The sequence below is a fragment of the Papilio xuthus genome, unplaced genomic scaffold (assembly GCF_000836235.2).
Source record: "Papilio xuthus unplaced genomic scaffold, Pxut_1.1 DF829567.1, whole genome shotgun sequence".
Lineage (NCBI taxonomy): Eukaryota > Metazoa > Arthropoda > Insecta > Lepidoptera > Papilionidae > Papilio > Papilio xuthus.
This window is the reverse complement of record NW_013529082.1, coordinates 853,371-870,704: the sequence shown is the minus strand read 5'-3', so window position 1 is coordinate 870,704 and position 17,334 is coordinate 853,371. Positions and strand designations below refer to the sequence as shown.

Here is a 17,334-nt window from a genome sequence, read left to right as displayed (position 1 = left end):
CTTTTAAGTTTAACCATTTGAGATAAAAATAAAATATTATAAATTTAAGATTTTTAATTTCTACTTTTACTGTATTTATAATTATAAGCCCATTTTATACATTGTCTAGGGGTACAGATATCTAAGTGCAAAAGTCACATTTAGGATGCAAATATTCATAATATGATAATATGAAAAATGAAATGTAATGTTACAAAATAATATATTTATTTTATCTTAAAATAAACAAGAAATCACTTCCATTATTATCGTACTTATATATTAAGTTTTTGTTACACATATATGCCAACCCATAACAACAGAAACAGAACACCAAAGCCGGAAAACAAAGACGCGACGAGTGACAGCAAAAGTTCCTTGAAGAGATCTCTGGTTGATTTCGTACTTGTTACTTCATATACGAAGAACCACGCCATGAAGAAAATGCCGATACCGAGCAGTAGTAAAGTGAGATGTGGAAACACGCCTGGGTTTATCGGCGACGTGTATCGAACCATTGATTCTATTTCCAACTAAAAAAAAAATACGTTTGAAACATTGTACATAATTGAAATGTAATTGACTCATATATTATAAAGGTTACTTACGCTCATTTTGAAGATTTCTATTGAGAATAATTGCAAAAACAAAACTTAGCACCACCGGCAAGAACGCTAAAGTCAACGTCAGAAAAAATTAGGATACGTCACACATTTGATAATTTTCTGACAACTATGTAGAGGAAATAACCGATAAATATATATTTTTTTAATGTACCCTTTTATAAAACATGGATTAAAAATCATCTAAATATTATGTGTTTATCAGATAATTTAAATAATATAAACAGGGGTATTTAAAACAATACATTTCTTTAAAGTTTTGAACTGAAAAACAACCTGATGACTGCCGATGACAGTGACATTTACTGTAAGAAGAAATGACATTTGTTCAATCAGTCAATTTCAATAATAAAATAAAAACAGAGATAAAGTGGTAATTTTTATGTGTTTATAACCTTTACTATGCGTAAATGTAGTAGCATTGTTGTTTAAGAAACAATGTTAATCATAAGTTGATTTTGCGATACAAGCAATGAATTCCAAATGTTTTATAATGAATATCAACAACATGAATGGACAGAGTAGTGGAGGTGACACAAAACCTCCCCTACCTAAAGAAAAAGTAATTTCTTATGAAGAGAAATCAGTAGGCTCGACGGTGTTCTTTAAGTGCGAAGCATGTCCTTACATGGCACTAGCCGAGGATGACATAAAATTTCACCTTTTTACTGTTCACCCAGACTTAGCTAAAACTAATGGCCTTGCCGACAATATTCAGATCTCTTGCCCCGGTTGCACGAGCGTTTTCGATGCGGAAGAAACTCTAAGAAATCACCTCCGTAACCATCATAAAATGGGCATAAAAGATGTCAGAAAGATGGTAAAAAGTCTAGTGCAAATAGCGCTTAAAAATGCGAAATTAAAAAAAGAAGATAAAAAGATTGAAGATCCACCTCCTCCGAATCAACAGGAATTAGCAGATATTAAAATTCCACAAATTATTGAAATAGTTACTGATTCAGTTAATCCAAATAATGAATCTCTACCAAAAGGTGTTGCTTATATATCTGTTGATGAATTAAATAACATGAGCACACCTAACTTTGAGAAAGTTGATCCGAAAGAAGTGATTCAAGGTGCCAGTATAAACATAGTTTACAGTAATGATGTATCAACTCAGTATGTAAATGTTTCGGAGGCAGGTGTATCAAACGGTACTTGTAATCTCATACAAGTATCAAGTGTTACTCCTGATCTCATATCATCAATACCTCGTATTGCCAATGTTCTAGACAACTCACCATCACCACAGACTAAAAAAGATAATGAATATAATAAATCTCAAATGCCAGCCAATGATTCTGGAACTGTTTTAAATTATTCTCATACTTATGACGGTAATACTAAGACAATTGATACAGATAAAAAATTAATAAAGCCATGTGGGATTGGAGGTTGTTATGTACGTTTAAAAGATGAAAATAATATGGCTTATCATAGGAAATGTCATCAGAATGGTAAACTACAGTGTCCGGAGTGTGCAAAAGTATGCCCCGCGGTAGATCCCCTTCATACACATTTGTGGAAAGTCCACGCTGTGGATATGGAATTACCTACGTGTGAAATATGCGGTTTTAAAACATTTAAAAAGTATAGACTTTATAATATACATATGAAATGTCATGGAAATGTTAAGGCATATACATGTAAGATAGTTTCTTTTATTTCTTTTGTGACATACCTATTTCAAAATATATAAATACATTGAAATATGTATAAAATAACTAAAGGAACACTTAATAACTAACAGCCAGGCTTTATGGTTTGGTTTGCTAGAATCAAAATATAATTTTAACCAGTATTATAACAAAAACTTTCTACTCTATTGTTGTAATTAGAAAAAAAAATCAACTATCCATAAATTCAAATATTTATGAATGTCAATTTCTGTTACGTAATTGTAAATTCCACAGGCACAATCTGCACTAAATCGTTTAAGAATTCCAATCAGTTTTCAAAGCACAACTTGATTCACAAGCGGGACTCGTCACCCGCACAGTGCCATATCTGTCAGAAGGAGTTCAGCAATGAGAGGAAGCTGAGAGCACATGTTAACACGGTACATGACAAGCTCAGGCCATTCAAGTGTTCACATTGTGACTACACGGCTGCTAGAAAAGGGGAACTTAAGCTGCATTTAAGGTCTCACACAGGTTAGTCATGTTTAAAAGTATTATATTGTAATAAATGGTGTTTTTACGTCTTGAAATTGAAGTATAAACTGTTGTATTAAGTATGAGATAATTAATTTTATAAAAAAACCATAATTCCTCTTAAAATAAGTACTAACATAAGTAAATCTTATATATATAAAACACAATTTTCGTTCCCATACTCCGAAACGGCTTGACCGGTTCACATGACATTTTGTGAGCATATTGAATAGGTCTGAGAATCGGCCAACATCTATTTTTAATCCCGCGCTGACGGAGTCGCGGGCGACAGCTAATATTTTATTATTATTATTGAGTACGACTCCGTTCAAGCCGAATTAAAAAAAAAACTTAATTAGTAGTCTTAATGTTCTTCCAGATCATGTTCTACATCTATGCCAAATTTCGCTTGACCTGTTGAACTTTTTTTGAGTTACCTTGTAACAAACATCCATACTTTTATATACCTATCTCAATATCAATGCCCACGATACAGGCATTGCCTAAGTGTGGGCATCACTAGATTATCCAAATTAACCATAAATGGTAACTTTAGTTTAATTTAATTTATTAGTTATGTGCAATTTTTATTATGTTAGTTATTGTTTCTTGGTTTAATCTTTGTTACCTATAAACTTTTATTTCTTTCTTTCTATACATCAATCAATATAATCACTCGCATTTATAATATTAGTAAGATTGGCTCAAAATATTATAGACCCAAATTCTATCCCCCCCATTATTTAAATTTATATTATATTATATTATGATACTATAATATTACAGGTGATAAACCATACTCATGCAATCAATGCAACTACCGGTCAGCAGATCACAACGCGATGCGTCGCCACAAGAGGATGCATTCCAAGGAAGGTGTTTACAAATGTAAATATTGTCCATACACTGCCATACAATCCACTATATTCACGTCTCATATGATATCCAAACATCCCAATGTCAATTCAAGCGATGTACACTGCTGCCCATATTGTCCATTCAAATCGGTCAGCAAGGAAAAATATGTAGTACATCTCACTACACATAGAGATAAAGAAGGTATACAACTTCTTGTTGATATGAAGTCAAGTAAAACAAACAAACCAAGTTGGACAATACCAAGTAATGAGGAAAAATCTAACACAACAAGTCATACCACAGATCCTAACAAAGATTCCAATACGAACACAGTAAATACTATACCAATAGAAGTTTACGACTGTGACAGTCTCTCTGAGAGCATGCCACAGGAATATCCAAAGAACTACTGCACAACTCCAACCAGTGACATACAAACACCTACATACAATAGCCATGTAATGGTCACAGATCTAAGAAAAGTCGAGAACAGTTCAGATTGTCTGATATCCGAAAGTTCCAATGACACCATGATGGATAGACACCAATATACCCCACAACGACAGATCCTTGAAATAACTTACGATGAAAATCAATCCAACTTACACGAGTTTCTAAACACGACTGTATCGATGGAACAAAAACTTTTACAAAATAACAGCGTTAATTCTTTAGCTTCAAATCATTCCCCGATGAGTAATAATATAATGGGTAACTTTCCAATCCGGTTACCACCAGTTCCATTGTCCCTTCGGAATAACATCATGTTGAAACCCGTCGATAAAATATCAATGCCAATGACAAAAGTCATTGGTCCTATTATTAAGCCGACTCAAATCTTGCCAGTTCCTTCATCTAGTCATTCCCCTATTAATATTAGTAGTGACCCAGAAGGAGCACCCAAAAAGAAAGCGAAGATCTCTGTTAAAAGTAATTTAATATTAAAAGGCCCAGATCAAGAAAATATGTTTCATTCGCAACAAAAGATGGCATTTAAAAGGTTAGAGGATAACGAAAGATTCGGTCTGGGTGGTCCGGTGACTTTTAATAATTTGATAACGACGCAGTTCATGCAACTGCAACCGGAGCCGGTGTTAAGCGAATCGCCCAACAACATAATGACATACCCTCAAGAGAATATGCTAGAAGATCCCGCAACTACACCGGTCGACAGTGAAATGAACGACAACCCGCAAATATTCACTTTTAATCAGCAAATGAACGTTAACACAATGACAATGTTGCCACCTCCACCGAAAATTCAAACAAATGACCCCAGTTACATAAAATTAGAGGCGACTATCAAACAAAATACACAGTCGCCATGCTTAGAAAGAATGTGCACAGGCCTTAATACGCAAATCATGAGTAGAGAGTACAAAGCATCACCACCTTTAGAGGAAATCCATAAAAATATTAAAAACGAAGTGAAATCCGATTCATTTTATAACATGGGTATGAATAACACGACAAATAATCCATCAATGATTGATAAATATTTAATGGATATGGGGGAACAATATTCTGGACATATGGATCTTTCGAATGTCATGTTACCAGAAATATCGGATCAACAGAATGACGTTATAGAAATAGATGACAATTCAGATGACACTAAAATGCTGCCTCGCTTCGATATGAACTTTCCATTAGAGTCTTTATACCTCATGCATAATGATTTCCACTTTTTAGAAAACGATATAACTTCTGACAGTATGCCTGAAGCATCGGTTAATGAAATTAACCGAATGGTTACGGAGGTCCCTATCGTAAATCAAAAGGAAGTTCTAGAGATAGTCCCAGATAATAACGAATATCAGAATTTTCAAGGCAATAAAGATCCTATGATGAATACATCGGTTAGACCGATGACTAAAATCAATGTAAAAAATATAGAATTAATGAAAAATTAATCTGAATAAGTTATTAGATCTGTTAATATTATTTTAAAGCTAACTTTGTAAATATTTAAGTGTATCAAATACAACAAATTTAAGGTGGCATTTAAAATTTAGATAACATCCTGTATAAGGATCACTTTTGTAAAGAATAAAATTTTATAATCGTTAAATATTATAAGACATTAAAAAGACTGTTATAGATAGTTTAATAAAATCGTTTCAATCAAACTTTTAAAAAAATACATTAATGTTTGGTCCTGTATGAAACAGGGATGGACTTGGGTCACATACATCAATACAAAATGAAACTAAAATATTATTAAAAACCATTCGTATAATTACTTTCGTTCTTTTTCAATCTTTTATAAAAAGCGATGTAATCTTTACTATTCCTAACTTCCTGTGATTTATATAATATCCATTCTTCTCCCAGATCGTCAAATGGCGATGGATCTGTATGTACTCCTTTACCATAACCTGGACCAATAATCACTAGCAGATGTCCTGAGTAATGCTTCAAATATTCATCGAATGCTATACGACTATTAAAATAACAGAATAGCAAAGCACTAGTTTTCGCATTTTGCAATAAAGATGATGTTGAGTTATCTATTGTTGGAGATGTTAAAATTAATGGAATAAATGTTGGTGGTGCATATTTGCATTGCCACCAAGCACTGTCAACTTCAATCCCTGTTACAGGTAAACCTGAAAACGATATTATCTTAAGATATTTCATGTCGGCTTTTGTATTAAAATGTTAAAAACTTTCGTAACAAACTACTAAATTAATAGTCACCTACCAGTTGCTTCAATAATCATCCATTCTAAAAGTCCACTACCACATCCAACACTTATAATACTATCGCATCCATTATCAATAACACCATCTCGTAAAAAGTCAAAATTCTTCTCGTCAGGAAAGACCCATAATAATTTACTTCTGTCTGGATGATCATGATATTCTGACACTATAGATCTCCAATTTCTTTCCTTATATAAAATTAATATTGAATTTACTAAATTGTTTTCCATTTTATAATATAAAATATACCAAACTTTGTTTTCAATCAAATTTCCCTCCAAGTATTACGTCTCTCGAATGGCAACTAAATACGGATGTATGGGATGTATGAATATAGATTTGACAATGACCGCGCGCAGAAACGCCGCCAGATTCTACGTCACGAAGCTCAATAGTGAAATAGTGATGGATTTGTGAACAGGGTCGTATTTAAATAATCAATTTTAGAAATTAAGTATCAGGGCACACTTTAAAAACATTTCGAACTAGACTTCAATACTTTGTATAATGAATTATATAGTATATGTGACAAATTACTATAATTGGTTGGTATGATTGTTAAACTGGCTAAAACAACTTTTATTCTGCAATAATTTAGTATAGCAAAATTATTTCTACCGACATTTTGTGACGGTCAGAAATTAATTTAAAAAATATAAATTACCGGAGAGTCCATCCCTGTACTGGTTTACCTTTAATGTTGAAACAATATCTGGCTTATGTCCAAACGACATTTTAATGGTTTGAAAATGAAACATATTAGCGAACTTCAAATGAGTTTAATTTTACCTAAGTGTTGCGTATAGTAAAATTATAATAAACTAGCTGTCTCCGTCCGCGTGAAATTAAAAAAAAATAGTTCACGACAATTATCGAATTTTTCTCGCCGTAAAAACCATCTTTGAACTCCAATGAACATTTCAAAAAAAGAATTGGCCAAATTGGTATAGACGTTGTTGAGTTATGCGCTTACCAACATTTTGGCGATTCATTTTTATATTATAAATAAGTAATCGAATCGAATTATCTCCCTCTTTAAAGCGGTTCAATCCTTATACTTTTTAGATTCATAAACCCAAAATAACACGCACGAAAGACATTACACTTTTGTGTTAAATAAACATCAAGTTACCTCTTATTTAGTGACGATGTGATTAAAATGTCAGTGATTTTTTTAAAAAAAATTAAAAGAATAATATCGTTGATTTAATGCATTTATTTAAATGAAAAACACGTATACAAAACTTTCTGAAGTCACCAAGTCAAGCTGCAATAGTCGTTGAATATTCAAACATTCGATTAATTCAATTTTGAACGTTACAAAAATCTTTATCCGATAATATAGATGTTGCGTTACCTTAAATTATAAACTTGAGATCAACATATGAAAGAGATCACAAACATCAGTCGTAATTATAAATCTATAACTTTTCACAAACGCGAAATTGTTTACAATTTTTTTTTATCACATACATTTTTTTTTGGCAGACGAAGCTTTACGCAAAATCCCAAAAATTTCATTGAAAATATAAAACCTAGAGTGAAAAAAAATTTCTACTCTGGCAATGTTTTTTTTTTCAAATACAGTCTTCTGATTATTGCCATTACTACATGGTAACATTGTGTTGAATTAAGTATTTATTTGAATAAAGGGCATTTTTGTGATGTTCTAAAAAATATCCTATAAAAAAATAGAAAAATAAGTAACACAAATTATTATGTTCAAATACAAAACTAAAACTTGTCCTTTATAATACAGAATGCCCGTAACCTTTTTAAGGAACAAATATATTTAAATGCAATCAACTGACGAATAGATTCAGAAACATTATTATTCTACGGACGACTTACCGTTTTAATTAATTAATAATAAATTTCGAATAAAAAAGAAAAAATTCCAAATTCAAATGAGATCAAATACCAATTTAAAAATTTTGGTCCTTCCAGCCAGATAAACTTTAAAATAACAACGTTTCTAAATCTCACTGGACACTTATGTATATAAAAATAATAAAGTTCACAGCTATATATACCTTAAAACTACATACGTCTTGGACGTTCTTAAAAGCAACAATGTTAGTAATATTTATGACTGATTTTAGGATCCTTATATTATGTAATGTAGATAATAAACATTTGACATTTCATAACTAAACATTGCATTTATAAGCCCAATAAGACACATCATTATGATTTATTTTATCTGTATCCTGATTATATCCCATACAAATTCATACAACAATCATAATACGAACTTTACCACAAATGCCTAACCGTGTGTTTCCGACTCTAAAATCTCTGTTTAAAACATATTGTCATCTCTGTTTTGTCAAACATAATGATAGGGATGACGATATGTTTTATACAGATATTTTGGTCTCAGAAACCAGCGGTAAGACGAGTTTATATGTTGGAAAATTCATATATACATCAAACATATATAAAAGTATTCAATATAGTAAAAATAAAAAAACACTTACATGTGTAATCCATTTTGAGTTAACTAAAGATTTAAAATTATATATGTTTGCAGTATTTTATTATACCATTTCATTGATATTTTGTGTTTTTAGATAAACGATTTAATTGATTTTACATAGCAGTAATTCCTGTATCCGTCTCATGCATAAAATCACCACATTCAGCCTTTAGTTCCAAACATTTCTGTAAAGAAAAAACATAAATGTCTATTAACTTACAAAATGCCATTTTGAAGCGAGCACAGAGTAAACTTTGCAAACTAATAAACTGTTATCTTTCCCGCCAAACAACTGTCATGTGTCAATTTGGACATATCCGTTTGCCTTTTTTTTTCTCTCTCAATTATTTAAATAATTAGAGGTCGCCGTGACTCTGTCCGCGCGGAATTAAAAAAAACATAATTAAGTAGCCTATATTTCTCTTCCAGACTGTTCTATATATATGCCAAATTTCATGATCTGTTCAGCTTTTCTGGAGATACCTTCTAATAAACATCCATCCATACATTCATCTAAACATTGGCACTTATAATATTAGTAAGTTGTATATTAAAAAGATATCTTACCCATTATATTTCACGCCTCCGTATCCGCGCCCGGCGACACTTGACTCAACACTTGTTTATCGTTGGTCAGTATCATTTTGTAGAGCTCCACATTCTTTATGGGCGGCCTCGAATGGAACTCATTCAAGTCACTATTCTCTTTTAATTTCATCATCTTCTGCTCATCTATCGGCGGGAGTGGGATCTCTTTGGATGTCCTCATCAAGTTAGCCCGTCTTATTTTATGCACATAGCCATACTCCGGGGCGGGACTGGCCGGTTTCTTCTCACTATCAGCATTCCTCTTCTCGACTATAACACTTTCTCTTGCATTATTAGCTTCTAGAATATACGATTTGTCTATGAAATCTTTATTGTTTTGTTTCTCATCTTTACAATCTTTTGTATCAATATCCACTTCAATATACATATGTTTTTCTATGACTTCTTGCGTTAAAAGTGGTAGTTGTTCGAGTATTTCTAGTTTATTTATTTCGGTCGCTCCATTTGTTTCTATATGTTGTTCAGTTTGTCCGTTCGTGTTTGCGACTTGTTTGAGAACGCCCTCGTCGCATTCAACAGCGGTGGCGGGCACGTACTCTGGGTGGGTGTTTCTAATGTGACGCTCCAAGTTATCCTTCCTTCTGAAACGTCTATTGCACACTTTGCAACGAAATGGCTTCGAATCTAAATAAAAAAATTAGGTTACATTTTTCTTTTTTTGTCATACTCCAAAAGATTGAAAATAAATGCCTTTTATTCACTATCAATGTCAAATAGATCAATAATGTCAGTAGCACAAAGTACTCCGACGGTGGTAGTCTAGAAATTCAAAAATAACTAACTTTTACAAGTTTATAAAATGTTTAAAACAAAAAACGAAATAAGGAATGCATACATCTGCAAATACAATTTTTAATATCTAAAATTATAATATTTGACATAACAGCCCACTCTTGGAGCTAGTGCCACCTATTGGAAGCGTTCAGTTTACCCCGTTAAACACTTTAAAAGATATTATTATATTTTATGCTACAGATAGTTTAAAATAAGCAGTATGGCAGAGCACATACTAACCGGAGTGCACGGCAGCGTGTCTTCTCATGTCTTTACCGGAGTGGAAGGCCTGCGGGCAGCGCGGACACTGGTGCGAGCGCAGCGCCCGCGTCGCTGCCGGCTGCACGCAGCACGCGCCCGACCTACCACATCCCTCACAACCGCACTTCTTCACTGTAGGGATAATATATGATACATTGCTGTGAATGCCTAGTTATTGATAATTTTGGATAAACGTTTAATAACTGCAGTAATTTATTACCTCAATCTTGATATGAAAAGGGTAAAAACAAACAATGGCTCCTTGGTAATAACTACACTAACTCCCACACTTTTAATCAATAGAAGAACTATTAAATATCTCAGACAACCATACTCAAGAGTTTGTTACCAGATTGTCTCGTATTTCATGATGCTGCAGGAAACTTTGTCGCACATTTACTAAAATAATTTAAAGTCATACATACTCTCATGTTTGGCAACATGTTTCCTATAATTGGAGCCGTCTCTGAAGCGACGTCCGCACGCGCTGCATTGGTACGGCCGTTCCTCCGTGTGTGTCAAACTGTGCTTACGCAGTGAGGTCAAGTTGTTGAAACCTTTGGTACAAACTGTACAGGCATATTTTTTCTCTTCTAAAACATAATATAACCTGATTTAGCAATAATATTAAAATAAGTGTATTTAAAAGTAATTTCTATAAGAAAAAACGCTTTTAATCCTTTTTTGAAATAAAAAAAATCTCTATAGTCAGATATCATATCATGCCTTTGAATATTGTGTGTATAAAGTAAACAGAAGCATAGCTTACTTGTGTGCTTCAGTTTGTGACGTTGCAGCTTTGACATCTGGAAGAAACTGTCACCGCACACATCGCAGGCATATGTCCGTTCATTGCGGTGCACACGCATGTGGTACTTGAAGTGGGAATGGGTTGCAAAGCTCTGAAATATTGTTACATTTTAATTAGTTTTAGTGAATTCTAATCTGTTATAATTATTTGATGCATATCATTGACTTTTTAGTCCCCTTTCCTTATAAGAAAAGGGTGGGAAGGTATACTCAATGACAACTTAAATTTTGTCCATAAGTGGTGAACATGATCAAACTTATTGGACAAATAATTTACTCTGGAGTTTATTTAAGTGCCACAAAGTTTAGCCAAAAATTTACAAATTTCTTAACATAGAAATTATAATGAATATTTTCATACCAGTATAATTATATCTTACAGTTAACTTGCCAGTTGGTGGCTCTGGATGTGTTAATATGTGATACAATGTTAACTTTAAATTCAAACCTTGTTACATTCGGGACATTGGTAGGGCTTTCTCTGTCCATTACAGTATGCATGATAGGCAACTTGGCTGCGGGCATGAAATCTCTTCTCACATACTGTGCATTCATAGAATTTCTCATTTTCAACTGAAAAAAATGAGTAAATTGTTACATATTTTAATATGCAAGAATTAATTATTATATCTATTTAAATTGTATATTTAAATGTGGAAGTGAATTTTATACTATTTATGACTGATTACATTTTAAATATTCAATAAGCTTTTCTCTTAACTCTGTAGTAATTGGTTCATATTGAAGGGTGATAAAAGATTTGTTGTGACTGAGTTTGGTCAAAGACATTATTTCCGATACAAATTTTGGTTGATTCAGTACCTGTAACAATTCTTACATGTGATGTCTCCGGTTTTTTCTTTTTAACCAATTCTTTGGAGTCTGTCGGTGCTTCTCCTGACTCCTGATCACTTCCCTCTCTCAAGCAAGCTACGCAACCAGATTTTTCAAGCAGAAGACAATTCATACATTTTACGTGGCCACAATTTTCAGTTACTAAACGATTGTCCGTCTGGTTAACAGGTTTTGAATTACGACAAATAACACAAATTTTAGGATTCATATCGGAATACATGTAATGACTTAGAGGTTACTATTGATGTTAAATTGTGTTTACTTGTTTTTACATTTTATAGAAAATCTCGTACGAATGTAAATTACTAAGGCATAATTTACGAACATTTGGTAGGCTAAGCATAACAAATACAAATTTTATACAATTTATCTTCAAAATGAAAACTTCGTTCGGGATTCATGCTGTATTGACACTTCCCTTGTTATAGATTAAAACGGAAAGATTTTTAATTAACATTCTAGGAAAAAATCATTTAATGTATTGAAAATAACTTAGAATATCGAAATTAAGTTTTTTAGTCATATAATCAACTAGATAATATGTTTTATTGTTTTTACTAACAACATAAAAAATTATGAACAAAAAATGTATATAGTTTTCGAACGCACCAACGACGCCAAACGCCGACCTGACTGACATTCTGAAAATACTACGTTCAAATTAATTAAAGGAAGAAACTAACAGATATTTATTCCCCTAGCATTGTTTTATGTAGTTTAGCGTTTTTTTTTCGATTTTAGTAAAAAAAATATTGGGTTCTTCAAAATTTACAGTATTTGATAAGAAACTTGTACTCACGACCAAAATTAGAAATGATGGTGTGTCTATTTTCATATTTTGTATCTATAATCTACATCCGTTAGTTGTCATTTAATATTTAATTCCATTTCGTACGCCTTGAAGCTTTTTTATATTTAAAATAATAAGTAGGCTATAATTTAGTATAATTTCAATATGGTATGTTGTTTTTATTGTGGATATACGTTTAACAAGTGAAATTTGGTTTTATTACGTGTAAAGTTAAAATAAATCAGACATGTAACCTCAAATGTGCAATTTGTTTTCAGGATGTCTTTTTAATGATTCGGCGAAAAAAGTTAACCATCTTTACAGACGCCAAAGACACTACGACTGTTCTAGAGTTGAAGAAAATGATAGAAGGTGAGTGAGAAATGTATGATATCAGATTATGCTATTTTTAGTTTTTAGACAATGTCGGACATATAAAATAAGCGACTTTGTTGCATACATTTGTTGTAAACATCTCAAATAATATTACCACGCGACCATATATAATGATTACTATGTTTTAATCATTGTTCATCTGAAAACAATCTATTTTACACAATTATAAGAATTCCATTTTTACCTTGAATTTATTAGTATTTACAGTACATAATTTTTTTACAACTTATCTCAATGTTTATAATTAAACAAAAAGAAAGCTTAAGTTACCACTTAAAGCAATGATATAAGCCTATGGGAAAGGATTTTAAAACTTGTAACATATGTATTCTGGCAACTGTTGCTTCTGTTAAAGAAGTATATAATTAGTTATATTCAATAAAAGCAAACTGCACTAAGCTTTATTTAATATTCCAGGCATACTAAAGGTGCCCCCACCAAGTCAGATGTTATTCAACAAGGATAGTCAACTTATGGAGGATGAGAAGACTCTTGCGGAATATGGACTTACATCGGCCACAGCTAAAGCTCAATCACCTGCACCTATCGGACTGGCACTAAGGTTAGAACAAGACTATGTTTTATTACATCTCTAATAACTATGGACAGTGGTCAGTTTAATTTTTGTTAAATCTTCGCCAACTTGCTTTTTAAAAAAATGATTCTTTATTATTTCCTTAGTAAGTTATTAATTTAGTATATATCAATAGTATATATCAATATCCTCAATAAGACTAATATATTGTGTCCTATTCATAGCTCCTATATTGAATAATTAAATAGTATAGCCTAGTAGTATTAGCCTATGTGTTTTTTAGACTATATTCAATGCCCAATTTCAGAGAGAATAGAATAGATAATAGTAGTAAGATAAACTCTAATCTTTATGGATTTAGAAGTCAATGTAGTGTTAAATAATTAATTTTATCATTAAAAAATCATGATTATTGCTAAATGGACATTGTATGTAAGATAACATGGCATATTTATTTTGTTTTTTTTAGACAATTTAAGTATGTGAACAAATAGTAAAGATTTATTTTATAAAACAAAGATATATGAGTAGTTCATTCTTGATGTTACAGGAAAGAAAACGGAGAATTTGAAGCCCTGGATCTGACCCCGTACTCAGCACCACCTGATCTACCTGATGTTATGAAGTCACAGGAAACTAATGGTCAAGAACAGGTAAAAATTATTGAATAGACAAAAGAAGTTATTAAAAATATACTTCTGTGATCAGACCCAACTAATTCTAATAAGGAGATATTATAAATATGGTACATTAAAAAAATAATTTAAAAAAAACGATAAATAGGGCCAAAAAAATTTAAAAATATTCTACAAAAATAAATGGTTACTAATGTACGCTTGTAAATAATTGGCTTAAACTAACACAATAACAACTCAACATTTTCTAATCTTAAATTAACACATTTTTTCTTACTAAAACATAACAAAATTTTTCACCGTGGCATGCAAAAATATAACAAAAAAATGACATATGTAAATTAATTCAATTCCAGATGTGGCCTAAATCTGCGACCTTGTGCAGTGGATGTGTTTTGATTATAGTTTTAATTTTGTCTATGGTATGGACAAGTTGCAGCGACAATGACCAGTCATGACATGTCATTGTAAGGCAGAGTTATTTCATCTGTACATAAAATTATATAATACTTTTTGTTCATCAACTTTGTCCAGCGGTTTCTCATGCTGTGCTGCTCAATTAGACTAATTAAGGAAAAACTAATATTTTTACTTAATGTTTATGATAAATATGTTAATACCACGTCGCGTTTCTCGTTGGAACGTTATAAAAAAAAACACTATAAAAAATTAAACATAAACTTTCTCAATAATTGTACTGTTTAATACAAAAATATTCCGCGGATATTTTCACTCACACAAACTAATTTCTTTGTTTCTTACCGTGGGTTTTCGACACCAATGTCTCTGGATAAAATATACCGTCATGGTCATTTTTTAACCGGGGATTTTGATCTCAGAAACCCAACATTATTCCACTATAGAATGCTTATAAAGAAAATAATTTTTCATGCTGTATAAACTCAAAAACTAAAATTGAATCTCTTAAATCATCAATAAATACTCTTACTAACCACTCTTGATTTCATTTTATTTTTCTTTTATCTATATATAAACAAAATGGGTATTTTTAGATTATGATTCTTAGATTATAAGTAGATACTAAGTAATATATTGCTTTGTTATAGATGGATCAACACTAAACAGCTCGGCAACGTCTCGGACTCCAACACTAACAACGTATCGACTGTACTAAAGTAATATTCAAAGTTCCGGCGCAGACATCGTCGCCACATCGTGACTCACTCGATACAATTTGCATCAACATATTTTGTTAATGTTTTATCAATTAATTTGTGTTCGATTTTAACACGATTCTACACAGTTTTTAGTATTTTTGTGAAGCTTGGACGATTGTTGTGCTTTTTTTTAGTGTATTGTCAGAATTTTTAACGAGACAGGAAACATTATCGCGGTCAAATGTGATAAATTTATTTAACGAATTGCGATTACATGTTCGAAATGTATTTAGCAATACGAATAATATAGTTTTTGTTCACATAGTAGCGAAATTACAAATAGAAGTGCACGGTTGAAACCAATGATGGATTTCAAACCATGTTTTTTCGATTTATCAATAGTAATCTAAAAACCTAATCCATCGCCTATTCAAAATGGTTAAAACATGCGCTTTGAAATCTATCTGTGATCATCGATCGATTTTTTGGTTTGACCGTTTATTTACTGAAGGTCATCTCGTTAACCTATTAAGGAACTTCCTTACAGAGCGTCTAAAGAAAAACCTATGTAATATGTCGATCTGATGTCCCAAGGAGACATATTAAAATAATCATATTTTATACTTTAAATATTTAAAAGCACACAATTAATAATTCCGATATTGGTTTATTGTCAATAAATGTCAGATTCATAAAACGAACTGTCATTGACGTCCGCCATTTTGAAACCATTTTGATATTACACATTTCACAAAGTTGCCACATTCTTTTTTATCCTTGAAAACGAACAAGACATCACATTTATCCTGTCTGTATAAAGGGTATTGTACTTTTGAACTATAAAAATAAGAAAATCTCTTATGTTTTGTATTTGCACTGAAAACTGACGCTAACGTCCCTACTAATAATTGTAATTTGTATCATAGCTTCACGCTTTTATTTTTATTTTTTATAATTATTGCAAATTAAATAATATCTTGCTTTTTTGTATAATCAGTAAATATTATTTGAACTTTAATATTAAATATTATCATTAATTAAATCGCTAGGGCATTTGTTTTGTAAGTGTAAGTCTCTTATGTAAACTATGGTAACACTAAAAAATTAAATAATACGGTCCGGTCTCTCTCTGATGTGTCTTGCAGAAACAGATCGTATGCCTAATATTACAATAGTTAATAATTTTACTGATTATACAAAATTTTTGTATTCCAATCATAAAAAAAAAATAGAAAATAACCAATGTTTTATGATCTTTATCGATAATGCCGACATTTTCCTGTGCAACTTTCGTTATTACTTTAATGTGCTAATCACTTTAGCACAAGGCTGATTAACTTTTTCTCATTTTCTTTATCAACGAAAAGATATCTCTGGGAGGTATTGACATTGCGAGATATCTAGCACTGTCACTTTATAAGTACTGTTAATTTTAAAATTGATGTGGTTTTTAACCACTGGTCTCTATAGAAATGGACAGGTCACTACTTGTAAATGTCTGCTTTTGCTTGGTTGTTCATGCGCCTATAAGAATCTGTCTCTGTTATTAGTTCGAATCCTCACCACCACTACCAACCGTTACCGTCAGCGCCAAAATGGTATAAATCAAATAGGCACAAAATACCACGGCTTATAGCCTGTCCATATATAGAGGTCAGTGTATTTAACTGATTATAGTATAGAATGAACTATAGTTTATAGCTAATTTAATAGGGTAATATTTAGGGGCTTTTTATATCTTACAATAATCGAA

The 17,334-nt window shown here is 31.7% G+C and overlaps 5 protein-coding genes across 6 annotated transcripts; 2 read left to right on the top strand and 3 right to left on the bottom strand.

Annotated features, from left to right (window-relative positions):
- Positions 1-208: 208 nt before the first annotated feature.
- kud (oligosaccharyltransferase subunit 5 kud) lies at positions 209-695 on the bottom strand. The gene is made up of 2 exons (XM_013311441.1): positions 588-695; positions 209-512 (listed from the first exon to the last, which is right to left on the bottom strand). Exons 1-2 carry the CDS (start codon positions 591-593, stop codon positions 273-275), a joined length of 246 nt encoding a protein of 81 aa, XP_013166895.1. The 5' UTR covers positions 594-695; the 3' UTR covers positions 209-272.
- Positions 696-894: 199 nt separating this feature from the next.
- Positions 895-5,559, top strand: LOC106117852 (uncharacterized). Its single transcript, XM_013312338.1, has 3 exons — positions 895-2,248; positions 2,516-2,755; positions 3,542-5,559. The coding sequence occupies exons 1-3, from the start codon at positions 1,075-1,077 to the stop codon at positions 5,524-5,526; spliced, it is 3,399 nt and encodes a 1,132-aa protein (XP_013167792.1). The 5' UTR covers positions 895-1,074; the 3' UTR covers positions 5,527-5,559.
- Positions 5,560-5,701: 142 nt separating this feature from the next.
- Positions 5,702-7,113, bottom strand: LOC106117233 (uncharacterized). Its single transcript, XM_013311429.1, has 2 exons — positions 6,318-7,113; positions 5,702-6,222 (listed from the first exon to the last, which is right to left on the bottom strand). The coding sequence occupies exons 1-2, from the start codon at positions 6,547-6,549 to the stop codon at positions 5,834-5,836; spliced, it is 621 nt and encodes a 206-aa protein (XP_013166883.1). The 5' UTR covers positions 6,550-7,113; the 3' UTR covers positions 5,702-5,833.
- A 412-nt stretch (positions 7,114-7,525) lies between these two features.
- Positions 7,526-12,497, bottom strand: LOC106117906 (zinc finger protein 668). The gene is made up of 7 exons (XM_013312421.1): positions 12,075-12,497; positions 11,701-11,825; positions 11,212-11,344; positions 10,868-11,035; positions 10,422-10,574; positions 9,366-10,031; positions 7,526-8,983 (listed from the first exon to the last, which is right to left on the bottom strand). Exons 1-6 carry the CDS (start codon positions 12,325-12,327, stop codon positions 9,376-9,378), a joined length of 1,488 nt encoding a protein of 495 aa, XP_013167875.1. The 5' UTR covers positions 12,328-12,497; the 3' UTR covers positions 7,526-8,983; positions 9,366-9,375.
- Positions 12,498-12,905: 408 nt separating this feature from the next.
- EloB (transcription elongation factor elongin B) lies at positions 12,906-15,729 on the top strand. Of its 2 annotated transcripts, none has more exons than XM_013312129.1 (5): positions 12,906-12,926; positions 13,176-13,269; positions 13,711-13,855; positions 14,379-14,481; positions 15,531-15,729. In XM_013312129.1, exons 1-5 carry the CDS (start codon positions 12,921-12,923, stop codon positions 15,543-15,545), a joined length of 363 nt encoding a protein of 120 aa, XP_013167583.1. In that variant the 5' UTR covers positions 12,906-12,920; the 3' UTR covers positions 15,546-15,729. The 2 variants fall into 2 exon arrangements, with proteins under 2 accessions (XP_013167583.1, XP_013167591.1); XM_013312137.1 differs by lacking the exon at positions 12,906-12,926 and adding an exon at positions 13,025-13,065.
- Positions 15,730-17,334: the final 1,605 nt, after the last annotated feature.

Coding starts and splice junctions, on each gene's coding strand:
- LOC106117852 (XM_013312338.1), top strand. CDS start 1,075: ATGAATTCCAAATGTTTTATAATGAATATCAACAACATGAATGGACAG. Junction 2,249..2,515: donor AAATGTTAAGGCATATACAT/GTAAGATAGTTT, acceptor TAAATTCCACAG/GCACAATCTGCACTAAATCG. Junction 2,756..3,541: donor GCATTTAAGGTCTCACACAG/GTTAGTCATGTT, acceptor ATAATATTACAG/GTGATAAACCATACTCATGC.
- LOC106117233 (XM_013311429.1), bottom strand. CDS start 6,549: ATGGAAAACAATTTAGTAAATTCAATATTAATTTTATATAAGGAAAGA. Junction 6,223..6,317: donor GATGATTATTGAAGCAACTG/GTAGGTGACTAT, acceptor TATCGTTTTCAG/GTTTACCTGTAACAGGGATT.
- LOC106117906 (XM_013312421.1), bottom strand. CDS start 12,327: ATGTATTCCGATATGAATCCTAAAATTTGTGTTATTTGTCGTAATTCA. Junction 11,345..11,700: donor AATGTCCCGAATGTAACAAG/GTTTGAATTTAA, acceptor ACAATATTTCAG/AGCTTTGCAACCCATTCCCA. Junction 10,032..10,421: donor ACACGCTGCCGTGCACTCCG/GTTAGTATGTGC, acceptor TTTTTTATTTAG/ATTCGAAGCCATTTCGTTGC.
- EloB (XM_013312129.1), top strand. Junction 13,270..13,710: donor GTTGAAGAAAATGATAGAAG/GTGAGTGAGAAA, acceptor TTAATATTCCAG/GCATACTAAAGGTGCCCCCA. Junction 13,856..14,378: donor CCTATCGGACTGGCACTAAG/GTTAGAACAAGA, acceptor TTGATGTTACAG/GAAAGAAAACGGAGAATTTG.